The 18761-nt window shown below is 42.8% G+C and overlaps 1 protein-coding gene across 2 annotated transcripts in view; it reads left to right on the plus strand.

Annotated features, from left to right (window-relative positions):
* The window catches only part of LOC146009474 (uncharacterized), a 69486-nt gene extending 53509 nt beyond the window's left edge, over window positions 1-15977 (plus strand). For both annotated transcript variants that reach the window (XM_083149905.1, XM_083149895.1), the window contains exons 6-7: window positions 10918-11151; window positions 13918-15977. In XM_083149905.1, the coding sequence (XP_083006031.1) occupies window positions 10918-11151; window positions 13918-14610 (927 nt within the window). In that variant the 3' untranslated portion in view covers window positions 14611-15977. The remainder of the gene's footprint in view (window positions 1-10917; window positions 11152-13917) is intronic.
* Window positions 15978-18761: the final 2784 nt, after the last annotated feature.

Genomic DNA, 18761 nt, shown 5'->3' on the forward strand with positions numbered 1-18761 from the left:
CCACCTAAACACCCTCGATTTGCTCCAGATGCTGGCCAGTGCCGGCCCTAGGCATAGGCAAACTAGGCAAATGCCTAGGGCATTTGGAATGCCTAGGGGCACCAGCAGCTTCTGCTGATTAAAATGATATGCAGCATGCCTATATTATGTGTGTGAGTGAGGCTGTATCTGCATATGAAATAGTGTATTCATGGAAATCACTGTAACCTAGCATTCCGTATGCAGGTACAGTCACAGTCACACACAGAATATAGGCATGCCACATATCATTTTAATGATCAGAAGGTCCTTGTGTGTCCTGGTCACATAACATGCAAATAAGATGAATTTTCAGCAAAAAAGGCACCCAACGTTCGCAGAACTGGCCAGGAGCTGCATGGCCTATTGAGGCAAGATGTATGAGGAAACATTTGTATCCAAGCAGAGGCAGAGGTCACAGTGTTAGCGGCTGTGCGAGTGCTGTCTGCGGGAGGGTTGGTTGTGCAATAGTGTTCGGCTTATGTGTAAGGGGCATTATGTGTTTCATGTATAAATGCATTATTTTTTTTTGTATATTCTGTTTTTATTGAAATGAACAAAGGGTTGACAATGGATTCATGCAATGTTAGACTGCAGTTATGTCTCCCTCTCGTCACAAGCGAGAAGTCAAAAATGCATCAGTTTACAATCATGAGTAAGTGAAGCGTCTAAAAGTTTTTCCAGGAATTGCTAGATAAACACTATAAACATGAAACGAAATGGAAATGAGGGAGAGGAAGAAAAGAGAGAAAGTTGCATGATAATACAGCTTCCATACTCTGATTCGTTCTGCAGATAGGGTGTAGAACATGAAAAGGGGGGTAGGAAGAAAAAGCGGGGGGGATAGAAAGAGGGGATAGGTGTGGTGGATGTGGGGGGGGGGGGGCCCGACCTCTCCCGAGTGTCCAAAGATGACTACTTGTGAGTATCAGTGAGGTTCATGAGACTCTGCTAGACTAGTTGCTGGAACATGTAGTCTCTATAATCTGGCGATGATTTATAGGTCAACCATGGAAGCCAGGTGTCCGCGAATTCTGAGTGTTTGTCAACAGCGGATAAGAGGATGTCCTCCATTGACATGTAATACTCAATTCTGCTAAACCAAGCTTTGCGTGTAGGGGGAATTGTGGATTTCCATAAGATAGGTATGCATGCTCTGGCCGCATTGCTTAGATGTTTACTCAGTGATGTTTTATAGGAGGAGATTGGGATGGAAGAGAGATTTAGTAACCAAAAGGCTGGACTGTTAGGGAGGGGTGTGTGGAGAATTTTTTGTGACGTCTCGATGATGTCCGTCCAGAAGTTAGTCACAAGAGGGCACTCCCACCATATGTGGATGAAGGTACCCGTGGCTTGTCTACATCTCCAGCATAACTCAGGGATGCTTTGGTTCATCCTGTGTAGTAAGGATGGGTGCCTATACCAACGCATTATAATTTTATATTGCGTTTCTCTAGTTTGAATGCAGGTTGAGCTGGTATGAGCTTTTAAAAAGATGTTTTTCCATTCTTTGTCGGAGATAGCGATACCTAAGTCCCGTTCCCATGCCCGCGTGAATGATGTCGCTATAATGGTGTTTGAGTTGTGGAGAAGTTTATATAATAATGAGATAGTATGGGTGGGATTACTTGCGGCAACGCATAGCCTCTCGAATGCTGTTAATTCTCTAGTGGAAGGAGATAATCTAGAGCCTGTTAATAGGAAATGCCGGATTTGAAGGTATTTCCAGAAATCTTTGGTAGGGATCTTCCATTTAGCTTGAATATCTGAGAATGCACGGATGTATGTGTTACTCACCAATTGGCCCACCCTAAACAGGCCTTCTAAAGCCCATTGAGAAAAATCAGGAATACTTAACCCTGGTTGGAATTCCGGGTTGTAAATGAAAGAGGTCAGTGGGCCAAATTCTGAGGAGATGAGAGGATTTCGCCTTAAAGACTTCCATATGGCAAGTGTGGGGGGGATAGTAGGATGGGAGAGTGGGGGTCTATTTAGTTTGGGGAGCCATGGGAAAATCTCAGGGTACTGCTGAGCGCATATTCCCTCGAGTTCCACCCACTGCTTGGAGGTCCTGCTTCTCGTCCAGTCTAGAACTCTATTTAGATGGATAGCATAATGATAGTTTTTAACATCTGGCAGTCTGAAGCCGCCTGTCTGAGTGTCTCTTGACAGTACTACCCGTTTTATTCTCGGTGTTTTACGTACCCAGATGAATTGTTGTGTTAGTTTCCTTATAGTTCTAAACCACTCCTCCGGGACTGAGATTGGTAAGGTTTGGAGAACATATAGCAGTTTTGGGAGAGAGTTCATTTTAATGATGTTGATTCTACCTAGCCATGATAGTTGTTTATTCTGCCAATTGCTATAGTCTATACGAAGGGATTTGAGAAGAGGGTGATAATTTAGTGAGTATAATCTAGTGAGATCACTGGGCAGTTTAATACCCAAATATGTGATATGAGATTGCTGCCATGCAAAGGAGAATGAGGTTTTTAAGTGAGGAACTGCTGCTAAAGGGACTGATATATTAAGGATACTTGATTTGGACATATTTATCTTAAAATTAGAAAGAGCGCTAAAACGGTCCAGCTCCTTTATAAAGTGGGGGAGTGAGGTTTCGGGGTTTGTGACTATTGCTAATAGGTCGTCCGCAAATAGTGCTAGTTTATATTCTTCCTCTCCGATCCGCACCCCTGTGACATGTTTATTGGATCTTATTGCTCTGGCCAAGCCCTCCATACATAAGACAAAGATCAATGGGGACAAGGGACACCCCTGTCTCGTGCCATTGCTGATAGGGAAGGGGTCGGAGAGGAAACCATTTGTTCTTACTCTAGCCACGGGTCGATGGTATAACGCTAGAATTCTGTGCAGTGTACGCGGACCCAAGCCGACATGCTCTAGTACAGATCTCATAAAACTCCAGCTTACCCTGTCAAAGGCTTTCTCCGCATCTGTGGAGACCAGGATAGTTGGGATTCGATGTCGAGAGGCCAGATAGATCAGGTTGAGCATTTTGGTGGTGTTGTCTTTCGCCTCTCTGCCCGGGACGAAGCCTACTTGATCACTGTGGATCAGTGCGGGTAGTAATTTATTTAGCCTGTTAGCCATCAGTTTGGCGAATAACTTGATGTCGACGTTAAGGAGGGAGATGGGTCTATAGCTAGAGCATACCGAGGGGTCTTTCCCCGGTTTAGGGATGACTGTTATATGTGCCTCCAATGATTGCTCGGAGAAGTGAGTGTCTGCAGAGATGACATTGAAAGCCTGGAGCAGGCTGGGGACTAGGATGGGTGTAAAGGTTTTGTAGTATGAGGTCGTGAGACCGTCTGGACCCGGGCTTTTACCTAATGGTAAGGCAGATATGGCCAGTTCCAGTTCTAGTTGTGAGAACGGTGTATCTAGTATGTCTCTATCGGAAGGAGATATAGTGGGGAAAGCCACGGAGGATAGGTAATCTTTGGCTTGTAGCGTCTCGTGGATATGTTCTACCGGAGTGGGGGAATCACGTAGGTTATATAGGGATGCGTAGTACTTCCGAAAGCAGGCTGCTATCTCTGGGGTCTTAAAGCAATGAGAACCTGAGTCCTTTTTAATCATGTTAATAAATGATGCTGACCTTTGGGCCTTGGTTGCTTGTGCTAGGAGGCGGCCTGGCTTATTACCCCATTGGTAGTATTTACCTTTGCATTTGCGTATCTGGAATTTAGTACGCTCGGAAAGGAGATTGTTCAGGTCGGAGCGAGCCTCGGTAAGTTTTGCCATAGTTTCTGGTCGGCCACTAGTTTTATGTGTGGTTTCAAGTTGTTGAATTGTGTTCAAGAGGGTGGTGATCTTAGTTGCTTTCTGTTTTTTAATTAGCGTGCCTAATTGGATTATTTTGTCCCTGATAACACATTTGTGTGCCTCCCAGAGAGTTAAGGCAGAGACATCCCCTGTGTTATTAAGTTCAAAGTACTCCTCCAGTGCTTTTTTAATTTCCGAATTACAGTATCTATCTTGTAATAGTGATTCATTTAGTCTCCAGGACCATTGGCCTGGAGTGTGTCGTGGGGTTTCCAAGGTCATGGAAATTGGGGCGTGGTCTGACCATGTAATGGAGCCCACAGATGCATCTAGTAGGGAGGGGAGGTGTCTATGGCTTAGAAATAGATAATCAATGCGGGAGTAGGTTTGGTGTGGGTGGGAGTAGAATGAAAAATCTCTACCCGTGGGGTTAAGCGTTCGCCATGAATCCGCCAGTTGGAGTTCGTGTAGAATTTTTTTGAATTTCCGATATTTGCCTGGGGTAAATCGGTGAGAGCCGGTGGAAGTGTCCATAGCCGGGTCTACGGACCAATTAAAGTCACCCCCAACAACTATCGTACCCTCAAAAAAGGAGTCCAAACGCGCAAGTTGTGATTGAAAGAAAGTATACTGATCTTGATTGGGGGCGTAGACCACTACGAATGTATAGGGTAGAGTGGCTATTTTGCATTTAAGAAGGAGAATTCTCCCCGGGACCAACCTCTGGACGGAGATGTCGGATAGCTGAAGGTGTTTGGAGAGCAGAATCGCCACTCCTTTGGATTTACTATTCGGGGTGTTGCAGTAATAAACGTGGGGATAGCGGAGGTTAGCAATGGATGGATGTCGGGAGGATGTGCTAAAATGCGTTTCTTGAATTAATGCAATGTCAGCTCTCTCTGCCCACAGGGTTCTAAGTAGGCTGGATCGCTTTTCCGGAGTGTTAAGACCCTTTGCATTTATGGAGAGTATCTTTAGTTTACCTGTTGTAGTCATGTAGTGTCATGAGGGGTGAGAACGTGTGCCTAGAGTCTCGGAAGAGGTCGGGTAGTTGAGTAGGAGAGTGGGAAAGGAAGAGGGAACAGATAGGAGAAGTGTATAAGGACATAAACAATATCAACAATATCAACAATAACAATGAAAAAATTCCCGCTGTAGGACTACTGGCCTCGTGTGGTACCAGTAACCCAGGTGACATTTAAGTCTAGTGCGGGTCATGGGGGTGAGGGAGTCACCAAATTGCAACTATTAATAAATTCTAGATAATCAAAAGAGTAAGACACAGACCGGAGTCCGAACTATATGGCTACTCTAAGATAAAGTATATCGATTTAACGAAAAAGGAGGAACCATAGGGTATCCGTTTGCCTGCTATCTAAGGAGAAACATAAAAAACACAACAATAAGGGCTAACATGGCCCTCCCGCCTTATCTCCTAGTTCCTAGACAGGGCATCTAGTATAACGCTTATAGATATTAGAAATAACTACTGTATGGGTTTGTGATAATCACCAGTCCCTGTCATGGATTCAGAGTTGAGGACATTCTCCTCCAGGTTCAAACCATGAGTATTCAGGTATGGTCATCGGCAGGTGGTGAAGAGTTTGGACCAAGATTTTTCTTGGTGTGGCGAACTTCTTGCCAGGGTGGTTCTTGTGTCGGTCGTCTTAGGGGTGGCAGTTCCGGGTGTGAGAACTCCCAGTTGGTTATTTCAAGGATTGGGAGGCCCAGTGACTTGCAGAATGCAGGGAGATCTGCATAAGAGGACAGGGAGTGGAGCTTTCCTGCAAGGGTCACCTGGAGGTTGAAGGGGAAGCCCCATTTGTATTTCAGTTGGCGTTTTCGAAGTTCAGTGGTAAGAGGCCGCAGCGCCTTTCTCTGTTGAAGAGTGTGCCACGACAGGTCTTGGTATATTTCAATTGAAGTGCCGTTGAAGTCTACTCCGTCTAGCTGGCGTAGTTTGCGCACTATGGCCTCTTTCTGCGCATAATAATGCATACGACAGATCACATCTCGCGGTCGGTCTGATGGAGAGCCCTTTGGTCTGAGTGCACGATGCGCCCTGTCTAGTAGAATTTTCTCGGATGGATCGTTTCCTAGGATTTCATTGAATATTTTGGTGAGGGCATCTGGTAGCAATTCTTGTGAGACGTCCTCAGGGAGGCCCCTTATGCGGAGGTTATTCCTCCTCCCTCTGTTGTCTTGGTCTATCAGGTGTGTATGGAGGGAGCGGATCTCTTTGGCCTGGGCCGAAACAGTCTCAGAGAGAGCGTTGCAAAACGTATATAGATCATCTTGGCGAGCTTCTACTGAGGCAGTGCGATGAGAGAGTTGTGACAGGTCTTGTCTGACGGAATCCAACTCTTTACGGATAGTTTCTTGGATATCCTGTTTGGTTGGGAGTGTCCTCATGTAAGAGAGAGCGTCTCTGATTTCGGCTAGGTCTGTTGCCATTTGTGTAGCTTGGATGTCTGGGAGTGGAGTAGAGGGTATAGGGGTTGATGAGTCGTCTGTATGCTTGGAAGGGGTGGGATGATTAGACTGTAGATATGATCTCATCCCGGATTGGGACATATTTTCAGAAGGAGGAGGTGAATTTCTTTTCTTTTTTGGTGCAACCTTTTTACCTTTGACCATAATAGACTAGAGTGTGAAGGAGAAAAAGCTCATGCAGGCATGAAAAAGCGTCGGACTTCAATCTGTGTCAGAGTGCCTTGTTGCAGCTAGTGGTGACTCCCCATGGTCTGGTGTCAGCAAGGCATTCCTAGTGTGGGTCTAGCATGACCAGTGTCAGCCTCCCATCGCTGCTCCCCTCGCCCAGGTTCTGCTTTTGGGTCTGAGGTCCAGGGAGTGGTCTGAGATCTTTTAGGTTATAAACAAGAGGATGTACTTGTTGCCCTGTTGTGCAGGTGTGGGCACAGGGCTGCAGAGGCTTTCAGTACTGTGTGTTGGAGGCAGATGTAGCCAATCGATGGGCCAGTAGGGGGAGCTCCAGCGTCAGAAGCCACACATCTCCCCTATAGGGTGTAATAGCACAAATACGCGTTCTGGCACAGGGTGATGGCCGCAACCTGCAAGGAGAGATTTCTCCCCCCTCCGGCTCTGCGGCGGGGCCCACCCCCTGCCAGGCAGGTCCCCGGGTTTAGGTGTTCATACACCGGGGCTTTTGTGGGTGTGTGTGGTGGACGTATAGGGGGTTTTAGCTTGGTAGATGTAGGGGCCCTTCTCAGTATTACTTTCTCCTTGCCCGTCCAGATCCCCCTCACAGGAAGTGCACTTTGGTGTTATAATGGGCTGCTGGCTGTATGCTGAAGTGTGCTTATGACCCAGGGGCTGAAGGGGTTAAGGTGGGCACAGCAGTGGGACAGGGCTAAGATGACAGTGGGCTTGTGGGCATGTACAGCAGGGGGTGAGCCTGCAGGTGCTGGATGATTCCAGGGGGCCTGATGCGAGGTGTTGCTGAGTGGCAGGTCAGGTTCCCACCTCAGCTCTGATTTTGTAATGGCGGTGGTGGCGTAGTGTTAATGCCGGCTGTTCCCCGCCTCCTTAATGGCCCGGCGGTGTAGCTCTCAGTGTGCCGCTCGGTTGGTACTCACTGCGGGGGAGGGCGGTGTAATCTCCGCTGCTCTGTTCTCCGGGACGCCGGAGGCGCAGGGTGTTGAGGAGACCTGTCCGTCACGCTCCGGCGGTGCAGGCTCCGGCGTCTCTCGCGGCTCGGGTGTGAGGCAGACAGCGGGGACGCCTTCCCCTCTGTGCTGGCGTCTGGGTTAATTGTCGGCTGGGGAGGCCTCTCCGGCACTTGATCTTTTCCTGCCTCCGCTCTCCCGGCAGGTGTCCTTTACCTTCCGGCTGCAACTCGAGGTCCCGGCTTCTCCCTCGTGACCGGGCCGCAACCTGCAGCAGCGCTGATAAGCGCTCCTCGGCTCCGCAACCACGGCCAGAGGTGACCGGACCTCAGGAGGGTATGGGCTGGATGAAGGTAGGAGTCGGGATGGTTAGTAATGCCTAGTAATTAGGGGATTTAGGCACTGGGAAGCAGGAGCTGTTAAAAAGTGCGTCTGCCTCGCTAGCACGTTAGGCCACGCCCCCCATAAATGCATTATTAATGTGCGACATGTGTAACTAGCATTATGTGTGTCAGGTGTATAAGGGTATTAATAATGTGCAACATATGTGTAAGGGGCATTGTGTGTGTCATTATGTGTATGAGGGGCATTAAGAAAGGTTGGCATATGTGAGGGGCATTATGTTTATAAGGACATTATTAATGTGTGTCATGTGTAAGGGGCATTACTGTGTGGTATCAGGGGTGCCGAGAGAAAGGGGTAGGGGGTACAAATTACCCAGGCCAAAGTCTGATGGAAGGGCTGCAGCTCTTCTCCTCTGCCCAGCACACGCTGCTTTGTGCTGGGTTGCAGCGTGGCCATGGAGGTGCTTAAAATACAATATTTTCTCAGGATTTTTTTCTAAGGGTATAATGTGAATAATGTGAGTAGTAATGCATATAAGGTAAAGTGGTACTGTCTGTTGTAACGTGAATAATGGACACCATCGCATGATATAATGTGAATAAAGTTGCATTACTGTGTGGCATCATTTAAATTGTGGGTACTATTGTGTGGCCATGCCCCTTCCCAGCAAGAACACACCCCTGTTTGGGCTGCGCACCGAATGTGTGCACTGTTTCTATCTAAAATATTGCGGGTAAGAGCACCAAAATGTTGACTGCTATGATGAGGGTTGATGGTGCTGGGAAAGGGGAGAAGGGTCAGAGGCGGAACTAGTGGCGGTGCTAGGGGGCACCAGCCAAAATCTTGCCTAGGGTGTCATTTAGGCTAGGGCCGGCTCTGATGCTGGCTATGGCCTTATTGCAGGGTTGGGCAATTGCGGCCCTCCAGATGTTGAGGAACTACACATCCCAGGATGCTTTGCATTAGTTTTGCTATGTGGCCATGCTGAAACTGATGCAAGGCATGCTGGGATGTGTAGTTCCTCAACATCTGGAGGGCCGCAATTGCCCAGCCCTGCCTTACTGGATTACTTGTTTACACATTTTGGACGCTCTCCTGGTTACTTTCAAATACATTGGACTGAATTTGCTACATTTTTGTCATATCTTGGGACTGATAAATGGCCGGACTGACTGTCACCACCTAACAGTTCACATAGCCCTTTCCACCTTAATTTTCCTGTTTAATACTTTTCTACTAATGAAAATTTTAATATATCCTGTCCATACTTATTAATATCGGTATAGTAATTTTTATTTTAGTGGGATCCTGAGAATTTAAGCAAAGTTATGTGGTTCTAGTCTAACTTGGCTTAGGGTTACTATTTTAATTAAGTTGCTATATGTCCATTGCCCCGATCGGTCCATAGATCTGCTATTCTTTAGTTGGGGATGGAGGGGTAGATTAGATTTTTGGCAAAGTTTGGCTAACATAGAAATGTCTATCCTATTGCTGATGTAGTTTTGTGTTGGGTTTAGCTAAGAGCTAATTTACTTCCTTCCTATAGTCCGTAGTAGTTAATGGGGTAGGTTTATCCTATGGGATCCAAGTACGCCTAAGTTAGGGGTGGGTTGTACAGGGTAGGGGGTTATGTGGTAGGTTTGTTTTGGGTTTTGTTTATTTTGTTAGTAGCAATGCAATACACTTCGATGTATATTTTTCCAGTTTCAATATACATGGATGGGTACTGTTTACTCTCTTATAAGACTTCTATATAAAGCATACATTCCGTATTGTCTCCTGTAGGATGTTCCCGGCCAGATCAGATCACTGAAGCAGCCAAATCACTGAAGCAGGGGGAGGGACCTCGCTGGGAGGGGGAAAGGCGGTTTGGGGTGCGACCATGGACAGGCTGCCCTATTGGGGGTGTGTCTATAGCGAATGCGTCATTTTTTACCCCCCCCCCTACCGCAGTGCAATGCCGGTATTTCAGGCATTGCACTGCGGGGGGCGGGGCTAAAATGCAGCAATCTCGTCATTTGACCCGCGGTCCCCCCCACTGGGGGGGTTGGTTCGCGGGAAATGCAGGAGGGTTGCCCCCCTTTTGGGGGGACCCAATTTCCAGGACCCTCCCGGACATTCCGGGAGGGTAGGCAACCCTGCTTCAATGTACCCACAGCTGCTACTATTATTTCTCTTGTTTGTTGTATGTTTATGCACACTATTAATAAAAAATTACTGCATAAGAAAAAAAAAATTAAAATAATGGTAATTATTCTCTAATTTTCCTCATATTAACTGTTGCTGTCCATTTTTATAATCATTTTTTAATAATGATGAAAGAATTTCATGGCCTAATGCCATATTTAGCAAATCCAATGTGACTTGTGTTCAGAGTTTCTCTCCTTTACTCATGTAAATTACAGAGAGAGCAACGTGTGTCTCATGTTCAACCTGTATAAGTTGATTTTCATGCATATTACTGAAATCCCAATAAAACAGAATTGCTCCCACGCTACTTAGCAGTGTTCAGAATAAGCTTCTTGCAAGTTGGGTTTACTTCTTTTTCTGCAGCAGTCTGTTCCTCTAGAATTTAATTCCTGGATCAGTTTTTAAATGTTGCACTTCATTTAACAGGAAACAGTGGTGTTGTCTTACATGAATTCTGATTTTTTTTTTTTTACTAGACCAGATTTCCTCTTGTGGAAAAAGTTGACATGGGGTTGGGGAGTTATTAGGGAGTGGAAACTATGTCAGATTATGGTAGTAAAGAATGTTTCATTTTTAGTTGCAGTGATCACCATGAAGATATTGGCGTTATCAGCACTTATGCCACATTGTCACTCAGCGCACAGCGCTGACAGCCCACTCACAGAGGGACCTGTCAGATTTGTGTGCGGAGTGAGGTGAATGCGCCACTGACTATCAGCGAGATTGATGGACACTGCCCATCAGTCTTGGACAGTGACGCACATTGCTGTCGCTGTAGCCCCTACACACACACGCACACAAACCCCTTGTATGGGGCGTTTTCTAAGCGACTTTGCCAAACTAAGCAAAGTCGCTTAGAAAATGCCTTAATATGTGTGTAGGTCCTATATTTTTTCTGCAACCATTATATTCTACCTTTTTGTAGTGTTTTCAATGTTTACTTTATTTCTAGGAAGGAAACTTAAAGAGGAGTGTAACAAGCCCTGCCTCTGTGTCTGACTGGCTCACTTCAGATTGTTCTAGTGTGGGTTTAAGTGTAGAGGACAAGGCAAATGAAGTTGAAGATGTAGATCCAAGCAGACCGAGAACCTGGAGCGTTCGCACATTTAACAGTCTCCTGCCTCAGCTACAGATGAAATGGCTCAGCCGGACTTCGAGCGGTTCATTTACAAAACTGGTGGACAGTGTGAGTAACTTAAATGTAACCAGCCAATTATTTTGGTCTAGGTCTATTGTAAAGCACTTCTTCACAGCGGATTTCTCAGCCGGACTTCGAGCGGTTCATTTACAAAACTGGTGGACAGTGTGAGTAACTTAAATGTAACCAGCCAATTATTTTGGTCTAGGTCTATTGTAAAGCACTTCTTCACAGCGGATTTCTCAGGGGGCTGTTTATAACATCACCAGGAAATCCTAAGCTTGATGTGTACTTAAGTGACAATATAGGTGATTAAACATGTATCTCCCCTGCACCTGAAATGTATAGATTTAGGGTGATCTGTAATAGACATTTTAGAGATGTGCAATTTTTGGGAGTAGAAAAATGGCTGAATTTGCACGTTTTCCGAATTTCACATATGCAGTAGCGTGATATTTGCAGTTTAAAATCACGTTTTGCCGTGACCAAAAAAAATCACACTTCAAAAACCGCATCCAGATGTTTTCTCATAGAAAACCTCAAAATCGTAAAAGTAATAGAGTGCAATTTTTCAAATCGCAACCTAAATATTACCAAAAAGAAATCAGAAATAAAAATAGACCAGGTCTAGGCTGGCGAGTTTGACAGAACCATGCATAGATCAGTGAGATCTGTGTGTGGTTCTGTTCAAAAAAAGTGTCTGACATTAAAATTATATATATTTATTAAAAGGTCATGTGGTCTTCCCACCCAAGCATAACAGCCCCAGACTCATTGATCCAGTCAAAAAGACTATGGGTCCCCTGTATTTTGGAACCAGCACTGGGCTCCAATATCCAATGGTGTCATGCCACAGCTGGCAGACACTTTTTACGCAAGGTATTCCGACCTAAACATGACCACCATGACTGGACCATCCAGCCTGGTTCTGTCCCTGGCGTTCCTGGGCAGTGAACGCCGGGCTGATTTTTTGTAGTAAAAAAATAGATTCAAAATGTAACCTTGAGTTGTGCAGTGGAACTAGAAGTCCCCACATGCAGGGACTTGGAGGTATTTAAGAGCCCCCTTGGACTTGTAGTTCCACAGAATGACCAAGATTAAAATAATTACACACACAGCATGTACAGTAAAACTTTATTACATACACACATTCACACACATAGACATGCTCCCACTCAATTCTGTCCGGTAGAGTATCCCAGGGGCAAAAAAAAAAACATACGCAAATCCCAGTATTTTGAAGGCTGCTTGTGTGTATTATCACAGGTAGCTCGCCGCCGCTGCTTACAGTGGAGAGCGCTAGTCAATGACATTTCTGGACTGATGTTTAGGTCTAGAGGTGCGATGTGTGATGTCTAAATATTATATTAAACAGAGCAGGTGGCATACATTAACTTTTAAGGGGGGGGGGGGGTGTCACCAATATAGAGAGTACTATAGATAGGTACACGTGTAGGAGCTCAGTATGCTGTGTTAGCGAAATTCTCTATATACATTGTTTGTGTTTAATAATTTTTATATTGCATGTATTTTATTGTAATATATACATGTATGTCAAGGTTAAATCAAATCAATAAAAAATACATAATTTAAAAAAAAGTGTTAAAGAATGAACCACTTGAATCCTGTCATAAAATATAACTTTGACAAAACAACCTGTTACTGGACAATATGGGATTGATCATCCATTATTTCATTATGGAATTTCTCTTATCCATTATTTTATTCTGTGTGTTTGACAAATTAGCTAAATTAAAACTAAACTATATATATATATATATATATATATATATATATATATATATATATATATATATATATATATATATATATATATAGCAATCTACAGTATATTTACACAGATCAACTTAATGAGTTTTGATTATACAACCATAATATTAACCCCTTAACGGGTGCCGACTATTTCAATAAGATAATTTCGCAGAATTATCATTGAATAAAAAAGGAGACTAATTAGTCACTCAGCAGTTAATTGGAATTTATTTCCTTTGATTCTTAAAACCCTTTCCTACTATATATACACAATATTGCTATCTTTTAATTCCCTTTTACTGGTGTCATTATATGAGCTACAACTTTTTATATAATCTAATAAAAGTTAGTTTTAATATAGTGCACCAAGAACATATCCCTTTTTTTTCTTGCACCCACTACAGAATATTTTGACTGGTTGAGTCTCCAATATCCCAAATTCGTAAACACGGTATATTCCAAAATACAGAATTTTTGAAGCAAGATCAATATAGTGACAGCTTTGCTTTCTGATGGTCCAGTGATCACAAACTTTGATTCTTGAACAAAATTATTCAAAATATTTTATAAAATGACCTATATACTTTATACACAGGCTGTGTGTATAAGGTACTGTATATAGAAAACCTAAATTGCATTTTTGTGTTGAGACCTGGGTCCCATTTCCAAGATATCTCATTATGGTGTGCAAATGACAAAATATAGAAAATCCAAAATGATCACTAATTCTGGTCCTATGTATTTTGGATATAGGAGACTCAACCTGTGTCAGCTTTGTATGGTTTCTGATAGTCATTGTACGTTGTATTGCTTCTTTTATTTACCGTGACATTTCAATAAACTATGTTTAAAAAAAAAATATATATATATATTGATGTTCAAATGTGATTAGTGCAAATATGAAAAAAAATTACTTCAGCACAAGGGTGTGAAAACCCTCAGCAGGGTAAGGCTTAAATTGAGCTTAAAACTACAATCTGTTTAAATTGAACATTTTCAGGTATTAGATAAATAACAAATTCACCATTTCCATTTTCTCAGGGATGTAATGCACCTGCTGAAAGTCTAAGCTCGAAGAAACCCAGAAGAGCCGGTTCCGCCATGCAGATTGGGGATCATTCCACGCACCTGTACTCAGAATCTCCAGACAGTAATGCCTCCTATCCCCTCACACAGTCTGCACACCTCCAGAGAACACTTGCATCATGCAATTTGAAGAGGACGCGCCCATACTTTGGGTTATTAAATGATCCGAACGGTGTTCGCTCTGACCAAAAGTCTGTTTGTCCTAAGGAGAACCATAATGTGTGCCAAAGATCTGCAGCGGAGTTCACAAGCTTCTCAAACACCATATCAAGCAATGGTCTTCGATCCAAAGAGGACTTGGAGGATTTTGAGAAACCAAATCCTGTTTTTGTTATCTGTGAAGAGGCAGATGACCAACAGCCTTTGGTTTTTGATGACCAACTGAGCATTTCTACGGAGTGTCTGCCTAAAAAGAATGATATTAGCTGCAAAGTTGCTGACTGCTCCCAAGGATCCAGAGAAATGTGCTCTCATTTAAGCCCTTGGATGAATTCATCAGAAGTTCCCACTTTTCAGCATGTGAACAAAACTGTATCCATGAATTCAGCTGGGAACTTGACCAATCATTGTAATACAGCTGTTGGTAGACTGGAATCTGCAGTGTGCGCACAACTACCATCCCCACCAATAAGATTAGTTACAGAATGACTACAATCAAAATACCTAGTGTATTTCTAAAGGTTGGCACACTATCACAAATTCAAAAGCATTAGGAACTGATATGAACACTAAACAGTAACCTTAAATCTCGCTTTTTACGGACTCAAAAATATATTCCCTATATTTGGGACCCTTTGGACTGATGATAATTAAATAAAAGAACTGCACCATATCTTTCATGTTTTTTTCACCCATTTTCTGTGATGGTAATGACACAACACTATTCTACTGTGTTGTCGACACTGAATTATATTTAATACATTTCCCCACGTTTTTTGCTGCTAGGCTTAAGATAATGTTTGTACCCATATTGTTTACTTATTTGCCTAAATCTCAAGTCTGGAGAGTCATGCAGTCATTCTGGATTACCACAATTTAACACAGAAAATCAGATGGTGTTGGACTCTATGACTATGTCAATAATTTTGCACAACTTAATTCTGGTGTACATAGCGCACAATCCATTCCCCTTGTACTGCACAGTGGAATATGAAACTCTACAAAGCTACATCTACTCAACGCACAAAGAAACATTGTTTTGAACACTCCGGAAGCCATATCAACAAGCACAGATTGACATTTGTTCACTACACTACCATGTACATAGCCTTATCTTGTACTCTACTTGGGTTATAAACTCCATGTGATACTATGGATGGGCAGCGGATGTATTCAAATAGCTATGGGGGTCCCTACCTAACATGTAGATTTATATTTGAATGAATAGCTGTCTATGTGGGGAATTTCAATTAACTACAGGAATTTACTGTAGACTAATTGATCCCCTGGGGATATTTAATTTTACCCCCACAGGCAGCCCTGGGATTTTTTTTCACCTCTGTAATAACCAATGCGATAACAGGTGTGGTAACTCTTTTAACCTGTATGCCAATCAATATTTTTGCAGATTCTATGTGTGAAGACCCGTAACACTGATTTTGTTAAATCTGTCGTGAAAAAGGGAGTCCAATGGAATAGTCATGGGTGGTAAAGCCAGAGGCAACTACCCTTTATTTCACCCAAGGTAGTTTACTGCAGGTGATTGGACTCTCCCTCTAAGCCTTTTGTCATATTTATATATTTCTAGAACACAAGTATAATTAATAAGTATAATAATATTGATTATCTAAAAGCTAAATAGAATTGTCAGTACATACAATTTGTAATGTTTCTATTTAGGCTGTGTTGCCAAAGGCCTGTAGACTAGGTTTCGTTTTTTTGGGGGGGAGAAGGCAGGAGAGAAAAGAAGTATTGAGAAACTACATATAATTGAATTAACACTATGGCTTATTCAAATACTGTACATGGTAGTTTAAATAAAATGTTTTTTTTTAAAAACTGCAATGTGAATAAATTTGTTGTTTTTTTCCTTATCTTTCCACATACCTATATTTTTGGATTGTTCATTGAAAGCATAGTTATAGCATAAGTTTATACATAACTAATTTGACACATTTACCAAATGTAACCCTCAATTTGAGCGTGGAGTTTTATTTGCAGCTTTTATATATAACACAACCTTAAACTTTAATTTTCATTGACTGGTTAGTTTATTCAAAAGGGAAGACTTTATTTTATGCATTCAATTAAGAGTATAGAAGCACAGCAAATAGTAGAAACACACAGGTTTGTGGTTGTGCTATTACACACACACGAGAACAGATGTAAGAAAGACAAAATTACATTTGCATTTGGAACATTAGATATGCACATCAAGCAGTGTAGCATATGGTACATACCTTGCTTATTATGAGTCCAACACAAACAGATAAAGAACCTACTGTAGATAAATTCCAAGGATAGGAAGTTTAGTTCAGTCCACATCAAACTTTTAAGGATATACCTAATGCACAAGAATTTTTTTTTTTTTTGCCCAAAGTGGTTTGTTAATTGATACTTTGCTACATTCTTGAGTTGGGTTCCATATTTCTTAGCTTTCAATAAAAAAAAAGAAGCTTATATTAACTCTTTGTACTTAAATAAATTTGGTAATACTGAAAATGTTAAGCTATAGGAATTGATGTATCAAACTGTAAAAATGGACCAGTGGAGAAGTTGTCCATAGCAACCAATTAGCTTCAAGGTGGCATATGCAAATACATTCTATCAAATAACAACTAGTAGCAGATTATTTGCTATGGGAAACCTTCCACTGGGCCACTTCTGAACTTTTTTGCTTTACTGTGTGATAGATTACCCTTATAGGTGTAGATCAGTGGTAGCCAACTCAAGTCCTCGAGAGCTACCAACAGTTCACATTTTCCAGACAACCTAGCTGCTGCACAGGTGCAATAATTACTCACTGACACATTTTAAAAGATCCACAGGTGGAGCTAACTACTTCACTTGTGAATCTGTGAGGAGATCTGGAAAAAAACATTAACTGTTGGTAGCTCTCGAGGACTGGAGTTGGCTACCCCAGGTGTAGATGAATGAGCAGTGATAAGAGTGGAAAGGTGTGTCATGGCAACCAACCAGATGCTACATATCATTTTATGGAATGCGCTTGACAAATGTTATTGCAAAGATAATTGGTTGCCATAGCACACTTATTTACTGGAGCACACAGTGTGGTGGGTCCAAGGAATTAGGAAACTTTTAATTCTAAAAAGATACTTCCTCTGTATAACTAGGACTTTCAGAAACTGCCAAGGTCCCTTTCTAGGGCATCACCCAAGTGGCAAGCCACAATTTGTTTGAATGTACATGAGGATACTTCAGAACAGGCTGCCAATTCTTAATGATAGATAAACCACATGGTGATTGATTACTCTGGATCCAGCCAGGCATTTATCTAAGCAACATGAAGGACCAACATATCCTCCATTAATGGGAAACCATTTTACACTGGAAAGACCAGTTTAATTGCATTAATCATTAACTGTATTCCTTAAGACCACCACTTTGCTCTAAGGATGATGCTATCAACAGCCTTGACATTAAAGCCAGTCACTGTTAATTCAGGTGAAAAAAAAAAGTCTGTGAGTTTAGCAGTTTGTGCCTCAGTGGAAGTTGCCAAGACAGACCCCCAGTCAGTCCAGAGCTGTCCCATCACAAAAGAACAATTATGGAAGTGTCCTGTTCTCTTCCCACATTCCTTTTATAGGAGGATGTTCCTAAGATCTTACACTCCTACAAACTTACTGATGCAGAAATTCTCATTGCAACATGACTGGCATCCACAGCTGGGATTACCAAGTATTGTAAAAATTCCTGGTATTTCTTGGTTTGTTGGATCTCTTAAGAACCTATACTGTAGATTTTTCCACTGCCTTAACCACTCATACAGAAACAAGAGCTATGGAAGCCTTACCTTTGTTAACTCTATTGAAGAAATCTAGATTCTCTGATGCCTGAGCCATAATTGCCAACAATTTATTAAAAACCTAAGGGGCTTGGGAGAGTCCAAAGGGCAGAGTACAAAAATTATAATGCTAATGAATTTCAATCCTGTGATAACGCTTTTGGATGGCATTGTAAAGCTGTGTACACACTGTGCAATATACTGCTCAGTGTCTCCTTTTCATCAGCGACCAGAGATGGTCGCTGATGAACAGGAGACTCTGCCGGAAGAGCTGCAGAGGGAAACAGCTGATCGCAGGTGCAAGCTCCTGCGGCCAGCGGCCATTAGGAGGCCAAACACGGGAGCATGCACCCGACGATTTATTGCTGCAGCACACACAAATCGGTGGAAATATGGTCACTCTGCGCCCATATTGCACTGTGTACACAGCTATAGGTAGATGCAGGTACAGTATGCACCCTGAATGTCTAGAAAAACCATAAATTCCTCAGGTTCCAATGCCAAGACAATGAAAAGGAAGGTTTCCATGCAGAACCAGGGAACTTGTACAAATCTGGTGAGAGCCCTGAGGTGTATGGGTTGAAAAAAAAAACCTTTTGGTTTGTGCACCACGAACAGCGTGGAGTAAAACCCTGTCCACTGTAGAAGTAAAAGTAACTGGTATTATGACTCATGACTATAGAAGGTCATGAACGGCCTGTTGCAGAGGAAATTTCCTGTGATAGTCTTGACACCAGGCTTTTGCAAAATGAAGGAGGCCTGTTCCATCAGGCAGAAGGTTTATCAGCTGATTTTGAAGCCGGACGTTTGACAGCCCAAGATTGCTTAGTTCTTG

This window comes from Crinia signifera, chromosome 1, assembly GCF_055691185.1.
Source record: "Crinia signifera chromosome 1, ASM5569118v1, whole genome shotgun sequence".
In the NCBI taxonomy this organism is placed as follows: Eukaryota; Metazoa; Chordata; class Amphibia; order Anura; family Myobatrachidae; genus Crinia; species Crinia signifera.